The sequence below is a fragment of the Epargyreus clarus genome, unplaced genomic scaffold, assembly GCF_041222505.1.
Source record: "Epargyreus clarus isolate Ecla_fem2 unplaced genomic scaffold, WU_Ecla_fem_2.2 ptg000012l, whole genome shotgun sequence".
In the NCBI taxonomy this organism is placed as follows: domain Eukaryota; kingdom Metazoa; phylum Arthropoda; class Insecta; order Lepidoptera; family Hesperiidae; genus Epargyreus; species Epargyreus clarus.
In genome coordinates this window covers 3,871,821-3,890,488 of record NW_027332220.1, presented here as the reverse complement: position 1 = coordinate 3,890,488, position 18,668 = coordinate 3,871,821, and the positions used below count along the sequence as shown (strand labels likewise).

Here is an 18,668-nt window from a genome sequence, read left to right as displayed (position 1 = left end):
TTGACACTGACATCAACTTGACTGACAATATTGACAGTTTCTTTTTTTTACATGGATACGTTTTAAGCTTGATTAGATGTAAAAAAAATATAGAAAAATACAGAATATTTCTTTTTACAATTTAGATATGATATTACTCATGCCTTTTTATTTTTTATGGCCAAATCGTATTTTCTTTCTGTTATATAATTAAATATAGGTTTATGACTTAGTATCATTTTCGGGCAAATAAAATAAAAAAAATAGTGGATACGAAAATTATGTTATAAAAGATTGTTTTCCAACACAGGCGGAAGGTAAATAAAAAGAAGTTATAATTGTAATTATGTAATTTTACCTTTATTTATTATTGCGTATAATTATATAGAACAAAAAATGTAACCACCACTTTATATTCAGTCCTAATGCAGGTACGTATAAGTAAACCAGCGTGTTCTTTAATTATTTTCCTTGTTTTCTTGGAGACAATATTACAGGAAATCCATTCACCGAGGCCACAGATATTGCCATAACAACCTTCAAATCCGTGTAAGTTTCGGAAGAAGTCAGCTTAAACTCTCTCATCATGCGTACACAAATTGTTTTTATTAATTTAGTTCCGAAGTATCTTCCTGTAAAAAAAAAACAAAAATCAATGTGTGACTTATGGCTCGTGGTATAATCGACAGATTCGAATAATTTATTCGATTTATTACAACTAAAAGCAAACTAGTTCTAATTGTTTGTAATAAAAAAGAACATTAATAGACCATTTTTACACAATCACTACTCATATTGTCGTTCGATATTTTGTTCGTACGGCTACAATATCTGGTCTAACTTACTTTTACTTTCTTATTATAGAAACGCCTAGATAATATTAAAGTCAATTGTGAAACAGAAAACATTGCATACGAAATGAAAAGTAGCCCCGCTACTTCTGGTGACATTCTAATATTATTTATAGGTAGAAAATATTTAAGATTATCCAGCACGGTTCCAACAATATTGGCACCGTGCTGGATCCTATAACTTTGCGTATTTCCATAGGTCTCCGGCTCGGTGCCAGGATATGCGAGCCTCATTTTTGTCCGTGTGGGCAGGAGGTGGACACGTTGGGTCGGCATGGCTTGTCCTGTACCAGGAGTGCCGGCAGGTTGTATCGTCACGGGACTCTGAACAGTTTGATTCGTCGGGCACTTGCTACCGTCTCTATACCTGCGACGTTAGAACCTCCAGGCCTTTTTAGAGACGATGGCAAGAGACCCGATGGAATCACTCTAGTTCCATGGAGTCTCGGACGACCCCTGGTATGGGACGCGACGTGCGTAGACACCTTGACCCCATCGCACGTAAGCAATACATCTGTGTGTGCGGGGGCCGCAGCCGACCATGCCCAAACTCTCAAGCGCCGTAAATATAATAATTTATTAGACAATTATTTGTTTGCGGCGCTTGCAATAGAGACAATGGGTCCATGGTCATCTGACATGAAAAAATTCATGTCAGATATGTCGACCAAGCTTGTAACTGCTTCCGGGGACCAAAAAGCTGGCGGCTACTTTGCTCAAAGGCTAAGCCTTGCCGTTCAACAAGGAAACGCCGCCAGCGTTTTGGGAACCATGCCTCACACGGTGCCTCACAATTTTAGATGGTTTATTTTATTTATGATTTTATCTTTTTTACTCTTGATTGTATATATTGTTAATTAGAAATATTTTGTATATATTTTAGCTTTAATAATTTCTTGTTATTTAGTAATAAAATTTACAATAAATAAACAACAACAATAGCCAACAAACATTACTGGCAATATCAAATACAGATTAACTTATAACAACCAGTTTAAAAGTACCTAAGCAGTCCATAGGACCTAAACTGAAAGGTATGTAGCAATTTGGTCTACGTAGTCTGGTGTTTTCTGGGCTGAACCTCTCGGGGTCGAAGGCGTCAGGATTGGTCCAAAATCGACTGTCTCGATGGATATGATATACTGGGACCAGTAGTGATGATCCCGCTGGCAATACGCCAGAGTCTGTGAACAATAGACATTATATTATAATATGCAGGTATAATAACTAAAAGCAGTGATAGTCTAGTGGTTAAGATACTCGACGGACAGTAATGGGTTGATGATGATGATGATGATGATGATAATACATTCTTAGGGAAGTCCCACAAATATTGGTGTCACTTCACAATTAGACCAAGGCCGGCAGCTAACTCAACCACTGTTCAATGAGAATTGGCACAGAAATGTAAAGTTTACCAGTTTTAAAATGAGGTTGGTAACATTAAAATGTACTCAAGCCATCACGTATTACATTTATTATTTGTGTTTATGATATGAACGCTTATAAGGGGAGTTAGGGGTCTGGACCTTCGCCCTCCCCCTTACCACATACGAGAAGATAAAAATTCTTCCAACGGGAGGACTTTTGATGGTTTTTGTCGACAGGGAGTCTCTCGCTGTTATACTCCCTCCTAAAAGCTATATTTATGCCCATTTTAACAGTAGATGGTAGATGGTTATCTAAGAAAGGTAATGTGATAGTTTGATACTTTCAATAAAAGCTTACTTATAGTAATATCTTCGGTTATTGTCCTCTGCAGCATTGCTCCGATAGGAAAAAGGCGAAGCACTTCCTTGAAAGCCATTTCTAAGTAATGCATTTGCTTTAGGTCCTCATCTGTCACGGGTCTGTCCTCGTCCCCCATTACAGATAGAATTTCATTGTACAATTTCTCCTGAGGAAGAAAAATGTGTTTTAAAAATTACTTAGGTACATGTTAAAAGTCATATTAACTTCCGTAACTAAAGTTTTATCATTGAATTTAATAATAATAGCATTTTAAATGACTTACTTATTTTTATATTAGTAGGTACTATTTTTATATTAGTTTCTTTATATTTGTTCTAATATTTAATCATTAAAGAGACATTTGGATTTTTAACTGTATTTTTAGTAATAAGCAGCTTTATTTATTTTTTTAATTTCGGAATTGACTTCTTAAATCAATTAATTGATTTTCGAGAAAAATAAGAGACGAGAGTCGCTTCATTTCGCAGTTTTAATGATAATGAGATGATACCATACATAATAAGTAATGACAATAACTTATATTTTAAAATTACAGCTACACTTGGACATATTATTTACCTACTTATACTAAAATTTTGTGTCTACCATTACTCGCGTGTGACTATTATAACTAACGAGAATAAGAAATGTGTAACAATGCGGTGCTCATAATTCTTAATATAAAATATTACAGTAGGTAGACACGTGTAATATATTCCGTGGGTACATTGGCATGTCACTTCAAATTTATTCACGGGTTCGTTCCCCAAAACTCGCTGACCCCAAGAGATATGAACTTGATATGATTTAGATTTATTAGGTCAGATTTAAGTATGTAGATAATATAGGGTTCAGTATTGAAATAACGAAAAGTGGAATCTTTATAAATTCATTTTTGTGTCTGAAATTTCCGGATTTGAGCCCAGATTAGCAGATCACAGAAGTTTTGCTACTCCTGAGGACGTAATGATGATACTGATATAATCGCTTCATATGTTAACCATCCTTTCACCGATAACGCAGAACTGCTTTATGCTCGGAATATGTGTTGCGGTGGTATCTCCCCGGTCGACACATATTGATTCTATGTGAACATTATGCGGGCATATGAATTTCTCAAAAGGATTTTTTATCAACGCAATACTACTATATTCGCTTAGTGGGCTCTAGTCTTTATAGTAAGAAAATAATGAGCCGCCGTGATAGCCAAGATTCAAGAACAATATAATAATATTAATACACTTTTGGAAGCATGAAACTTGTAAGTACATAATTATACAGATTGTTGGGGTGCAGAAAATCAACGGTGCGTGCTTTGGACTTGAATAAACCCGGACTTTTACTTTGTAAGCCCTTTGTAGCCCTCTGGTGTTTTGAATCATATAAATCTGTACCCGGCGTGAATAAGTTAACAAGTCGAAAATTTACGTTCCTATTAGTGATCGAAGTATTTACTTTATAAATCTGAGTGATTGATAAAAAATCTCAAAGGTGTGTGAAGTCTACCAATACGCATTAGGCCAGTGCGTTTGACTATGGCCTTATCATTCTCATTCTGAGACACCCGTGCCCAGGGGACAGTAATGGGTTGATATCAATCTTAATATTTCAGTTAACTGATTATTACTTAAACTTAAAAATAAATTAAATTAAATTAAATTTAAAGGTTTGATAGCTGACTTCACTGAGAGGTGCAATAATACATGTACCGTTTAGTCACAGACTGTCGTCGGTCTATCAGGAAGTTTAAATTTCTGCATACAGTTCAACGGCTGATCCCTGCTCTGTTATAACGGAATCATTTAATAGTGTACCATAATAAATTCCTTTCTCGTACGGGCTTCCTTATTATATTTATAACATACCCGGCTTCGAACGCGTCCTGCCCTGGTGAGATTTTAAATTTTTGCGTACAAAAATAAGTTTTAAATAATAAGATCTTCATCTCTTCATCGTTCTTTGACGTATAAGTCCATTCGGCCATTTTTAAATTAATAAAGAATGTCTCGAAACTAGCTTTTTTTGTGCGTTGCAAATGTTTTTGTAGAAAATGGCGCTCTTTTGGAAATCATCAGGCAATTCTGTGAGTATGTTTAATTTTCAACTAATAAAATAACTATTCTAACCTTATGGAGTAGTTAATTTATTGCTGTTTAGAAATAAATTTGGTTTTTACTATTAAAATAAAGTTGGTCGCTTTGGGGCGGCGTTAAATATATTTTCATAAACTTAGTATGAAACCGCAAAAACATGCTTAAAAAGTATGTAGTCACATTAAAGAAAATCTAGAAAAAAGCATTCAGGTGAATGACCGCTTAAATACGTATACTTACGAGAGTCACAAAATTATATACTTAAGCTATTCCGAAATTTGAATGAATAGTGCGAAGGGTCAGAGCAGAGGCTTACAATTCCAAAAATATCAAGATAACGAAGTTATATGTGAAGTAGGTTTATTTTAATAAGGATTACATTGTATTTAACGACTCCATAAAAAGTTAATTGTGGGAAATTATTACGCATTTTTGTTGCTACCACCTTCATAGGTAGATGTGCGCATGTGTATTTATAAAATTTGAATTAGAAGTGAATATTTTGGTTTATGAACAGTTTGTCAGGAGAAATAAAGCTTGAAAAATATAGGGTGAGTTTACTCTGAATTCTTTATTAATTGTATAGCCAACATATAATGATTTTAATAGCTAGTATAGTTAGTCGTCAATCCATTAATATCCCATTGCTGGGCACAGGTCTTTTTTTATATAATATAAGAGTAGCAGACGAGCATGCAGTCCACCTGATGGTAAGTGGCTTCTGCCGCCCATGGACATCTGTAATTAACCCCAGATAGGATTAGATATTCTTATCTGTGGTCGGCCACAGATGCGCCGCTACCCCTGAGGACTAAGCTGGAACGCCTCGGAAAAGTTTGTCTCCCTTACCACACCCTTCAAACCGAAACTCAGCAGCGCCTAGCACTGCTGTTATTAGGCAGAAATAGGTGTGGTGGTGGTGCCGCCGGAGTCGAACCACAAAGGGTTCTATCACCTTCATATGGCCTAAACCTTTTATTCTGTAAAGAGAATCAGTCTACCAGGTCCAGGTACCAGGTACCAGGTGTAGTCTACCAGGTTGGTAGAGTGGATTGGCCTACATCACATTCTTTGTAACATCTTAATATAATTTTAGGCATATAGTTTTTCTCACATTGTTTCCCTTCACCTTTAAAACAATGTGATAATTAATTTTAATACGTATTCACTTGGCCAATTATATATTTAAGAACTCCCAAGCGTCTCGAGGTTTCTTCACGATATTTCCCTTCAGTATTGAAAGCAGTGATAATAAATTTGTAACATGCACAGAACTTTGAAAAATTTGAAGTTCTTGCCAGGGATTCGAACCTCGGTACCTCGCTTGAGAGGTTCCTAGAATATTCTGTGGTTATGTTATGACTGCATCAAAAACACGTGGTAGTTGTTTGTTACAATAATTAGCGATTAATTAATACAACAATTGTGAGAAAAATTACATATTATAATTTTACGAAAATTTGAAAAATAATGAGAGGAAACCGAATGGTATAATAATAATGAGAATTATGAGAAAGACTGCTTTGTATTTTAGCACATGTTAACATGAAAATAAGCATTAGACGTATAAAATTAATAGTTTTTAAAAACAAGCGTTTAACGTGTTTTTCATTTTTGTATTCTTTCCCGAAAACTACGTCGTAACCCTGTCAGAGTTCTATGAGTTCCAAAGCAACGCAACCGTGGTCCTCTTGGCACGTTACCCCATCGAACTCCATCCAGGCACAGTTCCATATTTTTACTGTGGCCCAGGTTAGCTTGACGCTCGCTTCACCGTCTGGTGCGTACGAACCGTCGTACGCACCAGACGGTATACGTGTTGCGTTCCTTTGGGGATCCCGGAGCCCTCTACGCAGCGCCGAGGACGGCCACCGGGGTGGTTTTAGTGCGGTAAGAATCCCACATAACCCTGCGTCGCTCCCACGACACCGGGTACTTTTTGAAGGTTTCCCCCTCGTAAACAAAAAAAAAGGGGCAAGTTGCTATTGTTTCCTAGGGTTCTACTTCTATTAAAATATTTAATTTCTGTTTTCTAACACGTACCTGGCACTCCGGATGATACGCCATCATCAGAAGAAGGTATGATGATATTTTCGCTGACGCTTCTTGACTCTGAAATTAATAAATTGTTTTTATAAATAGGTATGATGGCCAGGACGTAGACTCATATTGTCAAAAGTGTTCATCAAATTTAACGGGACGTAGGTCGTATTCACAGACCTGTATTTGTTTTAGATATGGGTATGTGGTCGTATTATTAATTTACCACCTGGATAGCGTTTAAATAAAAATGCTGGCCCAAATCGATTAAAAAACTTCACACTTCAAGAACTTTGTGCAGAACTTTGAGGCCTGTAGCTTTCCTTATCCCTTTTTTCTCATCACAAAATTAAGTAAAAGTTAAATGTATATACTTAACTTCACACATTGATGCTTACCGAGGTGAATATAGTAAATGTTTCGTGCACCAACTCTTGATAGTTCAGTTCTTGTGACAACAGGAACCTGTCTATCACACTCAATTGGGTATTTTTAAGAGAATCATCATCAGCATTCATCAAATCCAATTTGTTTTTGTCGATGGTTTCCAATTTTTTCAACCGGTTCCTAAGGATTGCTGCGCTCAGTTCATTCATGATTGATACGAACCCTTTCAGTGATGTGTTCAGATTAGAAAACCAAAATACCGGATCCAGCTGAAGGTACCATTTCGTCATTCTTTTGAATACGATGTCGTACATCCTGGAAACATTTCAAGATTGTAGAGCATCTAAGAATCGACTGCAGATGTCGTTAATTAATATTCCTACACACACACTTACACACATATACACACACACACACACACACACACGCACGCACGCACGCACGCAGTCATAAACATTTGTACTTTACAATAGCAGTGTTAACAGCTGTGTTCTGGCTTGGAATGTGAGATAAGACACATGTTATGATATTCCGATATAGTTTTCAGGAGTAGCGACGTGTGCATAGCCGAATTTAGGTTGTAGTTTGACCTTATTTGAAGTGGATCACAGATGTTCATGGGGGGTGGTGATTACTTGTCATGAAGTGGTTGTTTATGTGCTAATATTGTTAGCAATAAGAACATCTGCCCCCCCTGGGTTCGAACCTAAACATATCGTAATATCTTCTGTACGACATACATGTCCCATTGCTGAGCAGACCACAAGAGGACGAGACCTCCACCATCTTGCTCCAATAGATTTCCATGCGAGTAACACTTATATAACAGATAGATAAGTAATTACATTTATCCTTTAAAGCTAGTCTGGTCACCTTAATTACTTTACTGCCATAGGTCAAGTAAAGTCAATCAATCTATGAATGCTTTAACGACTATATTTATTCAGTGCAAGGTAACGTTATATGTTAGTTAAATGTAATTTCATTAGTCATAGTCATTACCTAGGACTTAAGTCAATCACACTTTGCAAATGCGGTAGATTTAATGTTTCCTCTCGGCTAAGTCCCATTAGTGTTCCTGAAATAAATTTATACGTTTTTATATTTTTTAAACTTTAATTAAAAAAAAAATACACTCATAGACAACTCTCTGGTTTTGTCATGCCATAGACTATTGGACACATCTTTATATATGAGTGTGATCGCACAGAAACCGATATGCAGAATCTACAAAAATTCATCATGTCTTGCTGGCGGTGGATTGAACCCGGACTCTATGTCTTAGTCATCTATTACGGTATGGAAACCGTTCTGCCACATGGGTCATTATTTTTTTTGTTATACGGAAGTCACAAACAAGCTTACAGTCCACATCATGGTTAGTGACATTATGTGGTGATGATGCTTAGGATTAAACCACACAGGTTTCTAGCTAATAATGTAATCCTTATCCTTGCTAATATTATAAATCCGAAAGTAACTCTGTCTGTCTGTCTGTCTGGTTGTCTCTTCTTCACGCCCAAACCACTAAACCGATTTTGATGAAATTTTGTACAAAGATAGTCTAAGACCCGAGAAAGGACATATGATAGTTTTTATCCCGGAAATCCCACGGGAACTAGGGATGGCGATCTAAGATCGATTAATCGGAGAATCGATCTTTTGGACCCGAAACATCGATTATTTTAATCGATATTAGTAAGGATTGAATCGTAAACTATGCATTTGATCAAGTGATGATCTTTAGCAAAGTTAAGGTACGAATTTTCAGTTTTATGTATGTTAGTATGTTATATTATTTTCTTTTAAACGCGGGTGAAGCCGCGGGCAAAACTAGTACATGGTAAGATACGTTCAAATACGATTATCCTATACGACACGATACTCACGACATACGGCATAGCTAGTGGTCTGCACTATATTGTTGTAGATATTAATCTGCTTGCCTGTAGGAACCTCACGAAATTTGGCCAATAAGTAATCCACTTCCTCATTAAAAATATCTTCATAACTTTCTATGGCTTTCTTGCCGTAGTTCGGTGTTGCTATCTTGCGGTGTTTTCTCCAGGCTACACCTGAAAAGACAATACTTTATACGCGGTTATAGTAGCAAACATGAATAAGAAAATACCTGTTCCATGGTAGCAAACGAGCTTGTAATATACGTGATGCTAAGAGGTCGTTGGCGATTTCCCGCTACTCGTCAAAATCGCTACATTTATCCTGAATCGCGCTATCGAAGGTTTCTCAAGATCTTGCATATACACGAGCCCGAATTGAGGCTGTTGGAGCATGGGTGTTCCACGGATTTGATAACCCAGCCCGGCGGGAGATCTCCCTTTGCCATAGACCCCGACGTGATATGCACATGCCTACTGTGGCGTCGTTATGTACGCCTACTGTGTCGTCGTTATGTACCTAATAAGTCGCCTATGAGCGTTTGTCCATCGCCGCCGTCACCGAATCGACACCGAGAACGAGATTATTTCGGCCCGATTTTAATATGACGTGACGGTGATAGTTTGTCAAACAAAACTTATTTTGCCATACCATCTTTCAAAAGATCTTTACTGATTAACTTACCAGAACCGCTTAGTATTCCATCTCCGATTACATCAGCCATGTACTTGTATTGAGGTCCTTTGAAACTTGTCTTTGGATTCGATAAGAGAACCTGAAAAACAACATAACATACATACACGCAGAGAGACAGTGTAAAACAACTGGGTCTGCCTGTCTGTAACGCCCTTAATTAATCTACTGAATATATTTCATTACTAGTAATTTTATTAGAGAAATACTTTAAATCCTTTTTGGACTCTTTCCTCAGAAGGGTGATTATACCTATTTACATACGTTACTTTTACAAATAGCAGTTGGAAATAATAAAATAAATATTTCGTTTAGTTTTAAGTTATAAGTATGAAATACATTATATTTGTGTAACAGAATTGTTTATAGATATAGGGTTACAGGTGTACTTTGGGCGCCCATAGCTACTTATCATCAGGCAGACTGCTTAATTCAATCTTCAATAAATATAGTTCAAAAAACTAAAAAACACGCTTTTATGATAAAATCAACTAAAAAGTAGAAAATAATTTTCAATCTAGGAATCAATTAAGGAACAGTAAATTGTATTCATTGTATTATTGTCATCGGTTTTTGATAATTCTTCAAAATTTTGAATTAAACTGAACGTTCAAAGTGGATAGAAATCGGGCTCAAAGATTCCGTTACTGTTACGTATACATGTTATAGGCAAACTCCGAAGCTCCGGCGCTCCTAGGTTGGACTGGTCAATCCTCAGGTCAGACTGAATGACTTAGTCAAAGCCCAAACAAATGTAAATTTTCGGCCTTTGACTAAACAATTTTCGTCAAACCTGGGAGAGACTAATTTGGTCAGGCAAACGTCAAAACACAATTTTATTAAATCGGGGTTTGACGAGTCAAACTCCGATATAGGTATGAAGTGTCTTATCTTCGTATATTTGGAAGCATTTTATCATTTAAGCAGCTTTCAAGTCTCAAGAACCGCTTAACTCTGCCAGTTCTGACACCTGATTGGTCAGCTTACGTGATTTTCACTTTTATATTTGAGATGCTTTGAGAGAATGCCGTGTGGCATTAGGCCCACCTTTTGTACGATGTGCAATAAAGTATAAAATAAATAAATAAATGCTTTGGAATATACGGAGGTTAGTTTGTGAGATTAGGTATAAAAAAATAACATTTTTAAAATTTTGATGTTTATTGTTTTAATAATTTAAAAAAACCTAACCTAACCTAACCTATATGTATATATATGTATATATATATATATATATATATACATATGATATATCTTTCTCCCAAATCAGAATCAATTTTTAAATTGTCTTAAAACATTTTTGCTTATTAATAGCTTTAATTAAAAAATCCTGCTTGGGGCCGCCCGTATAAAATTGCGAGGACCTCTCAGCAGTATAATCTTGTAAATCCGCCTTCAGCGGAAAAAAAAAAAACCTAACCTAACCTAACCTAACCTAGCCTAACATCACTCATCTTCAATTTTACACAATTACACGCCCGCACGCTCAATGAACGAACATGAAATGACAAAACAATCGGTCGGAACACCGCGAGAGACATTATGAACCTGTTTAAACATGTTCAGATCAACGTTTGACCGAGTTTTGCAGTCGCTTCTAGGATTGACTAGGCCAAAACCGAAACAGTATAATTTACTTTCGACGTTTGACAGAAAAGTTAGGAGCTCCTAGGTTTGACTAAAAATACTTCAGGCAAAGGGCGAAATTGAAATGTATTTCGGGGATTGCCTGATGGCTTTGGCCAAACCTAGGATAAACCAGTCCTTCCGCGAAGAGACTGTGTATCGGACTTTGACTATAACATACATACAAACGTACAACCCAAGCTAATAAAAGCGTGTTAAAAAAAACATGGGTAGTTTTCTAACTGCTTGCAGACAAACCATTTTTAGCTAGTCTTTAGCTTCGTAAATCTAGTTACTTACTTTTATTTCGTCAGGGTCACTGACCACGATGTTGAGATCTGGTCCCAACCAAAATCTGGATACGTCACCACTGGTCTTTATAAGTTCTCTTATCACAATAATCAATTCTGTAACAATAGCAACAAATAAGTTATTTTGTCAAATTTTTATTTGAGTATTGCCCACTTTTAGAATCAATTATTTTCTAGCACCCCCTTTGTGGTAAAAAATCGATAAAGTTCTCGCGTAATAAATTACTTAGTACTAATTAAGTTATTAATTGAATACACATGTAAACACCGCCATTTTGGATTCCAATCTCAGTTGAATGATGTTATAAATCTTTAACTGCATTCTTTAGTAGAGCCATAAAGTCGCGTTCACACTAACTGTAGATTAAATATGTACTAAAATTTTATGCTTAATTGTTGTATAAGTACTTGAACAACCTTGTACAATTTTGCGAATTACTAACAGTACACTCAGCTACGTAAAAACACAAAGTGAAAAACAATTTATCATTAATATTGGAATACCATTTAAATGCCTATAATTACCTAATGAATATTTTCATAAGTTAAGAACCATAAAGTCTATCAGTGACCATAAATCTGCTATAAACTTTACTCTGAACAGGTTTTCTTTATGTTGAGTTTGCGCAAGGCAGTCTTGAGAGTAACATCTACGATTGCGTTGGTGCATACAGAAGATCATTCCGTTTTCACTGGATCTAAGAGGGTCCAAATATAATTAATTATCACTTGCTTAGATGGTGAAGACACGTCGTAAGGAAACCTACTTAGCTGGGAGATCATAAAATTGTTCTCAAAGTGTGTGTGGCTCTTGGCCAGCGTGATAATCGATGACCTAAAACCCTCACTCATAGAGGAAACCTGTGCCTAGCAGAGATGACGACGGAAATTTTCAGGTTGATAATTAGACTACATAATTTGCCCATCACCTTGTAAGCAAATATGCAACTAACATGGAATTAGACTTTCTTGTGAAAGTTGTAATGATTTTTTCTTCTTTTGCAGTGAAGAAAACATCAGAAACAATGTCCGACGGCAGAAACTTCTAGTCGAATCCATAATAATCTGAAAAATGTGTGAAGTCCACTAAAAATGAGTCAGCGTGGTGAGTTACTAACAAAATAATTATAATTTCAAGAAAACTCTTTACAACCAGTGAAGGCAAGTAGACGAAATGTGTTATGTAACGGGTAATCATAGCTGTTTTTTATTTCTTTATTGCGGATATTTCCACACAGTTACATGGCGTCATAATCGTAGAACAAAGTCGGATTTAACAAATACCAAACTTTACAGGGCAGCCATTTCAAGTTATTACAAACGTCATTTACTATGAGCGCATTTCAAATCCGTCGCTATGCCGACTAATTTGAAAACTAAAATACATAGATTTTTTTCTGTAATGCAGCAATAATATTTTGACAATATGTTATCCAAATATGATAAAAAGTGAATTTCGCATTTTTGTCAAATCCGTCTTTGTTCTACGACTATGACGATGGATCGTGGTCACGGCGAAACTGTGGTGGGGGGAGAATCCGTTGGCACTAGTGGTAGATTATCTACCCTACGTCTAGTTCATTAAGCACCCTCATGACATAAACGAATGTGTTTAAATATAAGAGTAGTGAACATATTGACAGACTAGACATATGTTATATAATATTTCATTATTATTGTTATGATTACAGATTTCCATTAAGACAACGAGTGAGAGATGTCGTGATAAAACATCATCAAGAAATTAAAAGAAAAAGCTACCCCATGGTCTCCAAGAAAGTTATTTGGAAGCAATAATCATGAAGATCTGAGAAGTAATATGAAGTTTGCCCTTAGAAGAGTGCTAAGAAGATTTGCTGCTTACATACTGAATTCCTCAGAATTTTCGGCAATCGATGAATATGTACCTCCTTTGCCGAAGATTCTGAAATATTTTGTATGTGTACATCGGTGGAATTTGCGATTGATGAAAACGGCTGAGACGAGGAGTAGGTACGGTGGATTTTTTCTTTCAGACTAGAAGTCTAGGGCTGAAATCCTAAACCTCTTAAATTATGAAGTTGAATATTAAAAGTTAATTAGGAAAGCATAAATTAATTAAGCCTCTTTGTGGTTTGCTGTGGTAACTAGGTGTGTAGAAACTACACACATGACGGCAGTAATCACTTACCATCAGATCGACAGGATTGACTACACGCTCGTTTGCTGCACAATAAAAACACGCATATACGAGTACCTACATACCTTCCACATGAAGAACCTAATGTGATAATAACCGTGCATCGAAGGTGCTGTGAGCAACAAAGTGTTAAAACATTTATTTTATTTTATTTATTATAATATAAGAGTAGACGAGCATGCAGTCCACCTGATGGTAAGTGGCTACTGCCGCCCATGAACATCTATAATCAACCCCAGATAGGATTAGATATTCCTACCTGAGGTCGGCCACAGATGCGCCGCTACCCCTGAGGACTAAGCTGGAACGCCTCGGAAAAGTCTGTCTCCCTTACCACACCATTCATACCGGAACACAGCAGCGCCTAACACTGCTGTTATTAGGTAGAAATAGGTGTAGCGGTGGTGCCGCCGGAGTCGAACCAAAAAGGGTTCTACCACCTTCAAAAAATTAATTTAATTAAAGTCTTAACAACATTTGTAATGTTTTTAATGAAAATAACTTTTAATAACCATTAATTTTAATATTAACATACAAATATGTAATTATTTTATATACCTACCACAAAAAAAAACTAAAATAGACATTTTACGATAATAAGTACTAACAGGGTTGCAGTGGACACATAATTAATCTTAAATTTATACTCCTTCAATACGTTACTTCTAGTAATTAACTATTAATGGCTAATTGCATACGGTACTCGTTTAAATAATTTTCCTGGTTACATGGATAGTCCGTTTAAATACCTCAATGACCCTTTAAGGTCACATTAACGTGTAATTACTATATAATAGTTACTATATAATAGTTAACTTGCATAATCAGAAACATTGCATGTGATTTGCATCTGACCTGTATGTAACCGTCTTTATTAATAATCGTCATAAATTAAAGTGTCATTATGTCTTTATCCTCGTGGTTCAAAATGTTAAAGGGCGGAATGCGTTGACGTCTTTTGTTACTGATTCTTGGTCGATTTCCTGCTTGGCGCTTCAATTAGGCGAGCGGTAGACTACGTCGCCTATTTATTTATTTATTTATTATTATTATTTATTATTGTTAATTAGAACGATCACTTACACTAATTAACATGTCAAATTCAATGTCATAATACACAAGACTTAATTATTAAATAGAATAAAACATTGATATAACAGCTGAAAGTAAAATTGTAACATTTAAGAATTAATAAGAAATAACAATTATTAAATAATATATGTCAGTAAGAAATTTAATATTACATAAAGCAACTGAGAATGTAGGAGGTTAGAATTTATCCGTAAACTTAAGGTATACACTTAAAACTTCCTGCCATCTATCAGCAAATAAATCGAAGTCAGGATATGCGTCTAGAAGACTTGTCAAACCAGCGAGGGCACGAGGTATGGGCGAATTGGCATGTGTGACTGTGTGGCTAGGAGGTTCGCCAAGTAACTTATGTTTCCGCCTTCAATAGTAATTATCCGGCGTGAAAAAATTGGCTAATTCGTTATGTAGGTCTGGCGCGTCGATTAAGCCTCGAAAAAATTTGCTGGCGGTCGTTGACGACTTTCACAAACTGTCGTCAGCGATCAAAGACAAAACACGTTCAAAAACGGCGATTGTGTTTTGTTTTCTGTTGCTCACGACAGGCGGCGACTGACTGCCGCAGTGGGCGTCGGTCGCCAACGACAGCGGGGAATCCTCGTCTACTGTGGGCTATCACTCCTGTATTAATTTACTTGGAGTAAAGTAACTAATTACTCTGAGGTTGTCGCGCGTTTGTTACCTCATTTAGTTTGAACTCATGGAGCCTTTTTAAATACAAATGGTTATTTGTATTTCGTCACAATGAATTACTAAGTAACATTGTAGGAATCCGTGTATAAGTCTGACTCCCCACTTAGAACTGAGTAGTCTAACTACAAAAAAAACATGATTTACAATATGGTGAAAAGTAAAAGTGTGCAACATTTTTAAATTACTAAAATACAAATGGGTCAAAAGTCATTAAAATGCAGTTAGGCCACTCTGGTTCTAGCTGCCTCATATTACAACAAACTTACCTTCTGGCTTGCCCATGAACATGTGGGCGTTGCCTATGAAGGGCAACGGCGTGGGTCCTGGGAGACTCTTCGCCATCTCCAGAAGTCTCCTGTTCCTGTATCTCCATCTCAGCCAGAATGATGTGAGCAGAACTGCAATCGCTAGGAATGACCAGATCATTCTGAAACTGTGAAAGTGTTAGGTATATTTCAAATAGTGGTTCAAAACTCGACGTCTCAATCGGGTCCGAGGTTTGAATCCCAGGCCAAGGATAGGAGTTGAACCACAAAGGTGTATTCGAAATTAATTACAACTTGCTTTAAGAATGAAGGGACACATCACAAGGAAACTTTCATATCGGTAGGTTCTTAAAAATGTACACATGGCCAGCTCGATGGACGATCGATTAACCCTTTTCAATTTGAAAAGGGCATGCAGGTTTCCTCACGATGTTTTCCTTCACCGTTTAAGCAAGTGATAATTAATTTCTAATACGCACATAAATTTGAAAATCAGAGGTGCGAGCCTGGGATTTGAACCTCGGACCCCTCGATCGAGAGGCCGCGTTTCTTAACCACTAGGATATCACTGCTTTTTGTAAGTTTCTATCACTGCGTTTCTAAAAAGCAGTGATAGCCTAGTACACTTAATATATCATTTAAATATTTTCTTACACGTGTCGGATAAATATATATATTGATTAAATCCAATCGCGTGTCTTAACAATAATACTGCTTTATAAGTTGACCAGTAGCAGAATTATCAGTTTTTCCAATTGACTGATTGTTAAAAACAATTAAAATAATTACTGCAAATGTAGGTACTAAAAGCGAACGTTTATTTATTAGACTGGCGATGTGGTTTACACGAATGATCAGCGAATGAGTTATTACCGTCGACTCTTCCTGTATATTCTTAATTATCAATCATAATTAAAAATAAACTAGCTTTTACCCGCGGTTTCGCGGTTGATTTAATTTCTAAACACTAGAAAATATAAATGTAAACGTTGATATTACAAAATTAATATACAACTTTATTTGTATTTTTAGTATTTGTTGTTATAGCGGCCACCGTTATGCATCCTCTGTATAAATTTCATGTGTATATCTATTACGGTTCCGGAGATATAGCCCTGTGACAGACGGACAGACAGCGAAGTTTGAGTAATAGGGTTCCGTTTTTACCCTTTGGGTACGGAAACCTAAAAACACTCGACTGTTTAAAACTAAGTCTATTTCACTCCCACATTTTAGATGATTCCACCGAAACCTTAAATTAATGGGAAAATCCTTCAAGCCGTAGGGCTTGTTAAATAATGAGATATACACTTACAATACAAAACATTACCCTAGTAAAACATTACCCTCTACAATCGAGTGAAATGTTTCTATGCCTATGTTATTTTATAAGAAGTAGTATAGGCGGGTTTATATTAAAAATAAAATTTACATACAAAAGTATTCGCGGGTGGTAATCTAAGTCAACAACAAATTAAATTCGATAATTTAAAATGATGATTTAAAAGTTTAAGTGTATGAGCTCGGGGACATGATAACACTACATTAGTTTCCGTAAAATACACCTGGATTTGTGTGCATATCCTGAATTTGGTGGACGCTCAGCCGTGCGTCTAAGGTGTACCAAGGCAGATAATATTCCGGTTTGAGTATGGTTTGCAATTCTTCCCCTAAATGGTTTTATTAATTTTGATGTAGTATTTTTGTAACGGGGTTGCCTGTAGGATTAAGTTGGATTCCTCTATCTCCCATATGTACTCCATAGTTCCCGAACTTTTAAATATTTTTTTATTTTCCAATGAAATTTATTTTCCATTTTTCACATTAAAAAATATTTAGACTCATTTTATTAACTCAATATTTTATAATATTACTACTATATTCACGGATTACTACTAGTTCGTTACTTAAATAATATTAAGGCTACTTACCTCGCCAATTTCAAACCCAACTTGTAAGAGAACTGAGGTAAGACTACCCCGAGGAAAACTAGATAAACATTAACAGATATATGTATGTCACGTAATATTGCCATTATGCAGGTGTAACGGTACAGGAAATGTGATTTTTGTTGCGTATTCGTTAACTAGAGTTCCCTGAATACAGGCCATTAAGGCAAGTTGATCTTGTAATTATTTTGTTTATGTTTTATTATTTTTAAACGATGCTTTACCTATAATTATGCTAACTAGGTGCATAGAAAAAATATAATTTTGAAATTATAGAAGAGATTATGCTTTTAATATTACTTAAGTAATTTATATATATGTGTTTCGTATCACGAAAAGTTTTAAACGAAATAATAATTGTTCATTAATTAATATCGGATGATAGAATAAATTCAAAATATTCCTAAATCATTGTGATTTTCGAGATTTTATCTCACCATGAAAGAAGAATCTTATTTTTTTGGTTAGGAAGATTAGGCTTGAAGAAATAATTATTAAATTGAAAGCATAAGTAAACCTGTTTGAAAGTTTTCATTTAGATTATCCCACTTCTGAATTAATAATAATAATAATAGTTTATTGTCCAATAAAATCGTAGGTACATACAGACTTATGTATTACAGTACGCAGATAGTGCAGTATACAGATAATGATGACATTAATACTAAAATAACATAAGTATAGTGAACTCTGGTACCCATTGTAAGATTTAACTTGTGTTATGGGTATCAGGAGTTTTACAAAAGTAATATGACACCAGTATATAAGGTCGATCTCTGTATCTGAGACTAAAGAAAATCTTGAGCAAACAGACTATATTATCTAAAACAAAATATAAAAAGACTAATATAAAAGTAAACTTAAATATAGCTACTATATAAG

General features: G+C 35.7%; 1 protein-coding gene across 1 annotated transcript; it reads right to left on the bottom strand.

Moving 5' to 3' along the window:
* Positions 1-317: 317 nt before the first annotated feature.
* LOC140746148 (cytochrome P450 4C1-like) lies at positions 318-17,840 on the bottom strand. Its single transcript, XM_073078167.1, has 11 exons — positions 17,769-17,840; positions 15,838-16,004; positions 11,600-11,706; positions 9,665-9,755; positions 8,971-9,156; positions 8,084-8,159; positions 7,093-7,396; positions 6,698-6,766; positions 2,559-2,727; positions 1,835-2,014; positions 318-611 (listed from the first exon to the last, which is right to left on the bottom strand). The coding sequence occupies exons 2-11, from the start codon at positions 15,995-15,997 to the stop codon at positions 442-444; spliced, it is 1,512 nt and encodes a 503-aa protein (XP_072934268.1). The 5' UTR covers positions 15,998-16,004; positions 17,769-17,840; the 3' UTR covers positions 318-441.
* Positions 17,841-18,668: the final 828 nt, after the last annotated feature.

What these genes read in the sequence shown, in the direction of transcription:
- LOC140746148 (XM_073078167.1), bottom strand. Translation starts at nt 15,997, where the DNA reads ATGATCTGGTCATTCCTAGCGATTGCAGTTCTGCTCACATCATTCTGG. An exon ending in CGTATCATCCGGAGTGCCAG is followed by an intron (nt 2,728 to 6,697) that starts GTACGTGTTAGA and finishes TTTCTTCCTCAG; the next exon opens with GAGAAATTGTACAATGAAAT. An exon ending in AGGTCCTATGGACTGCTTAG is followed by an intron (nt 612 to 1,834) that starts GTACTTTTAAAC and finishes TTTTTTTTACAG; the next exon opens with GAAGATACTTCGGAACTAAA.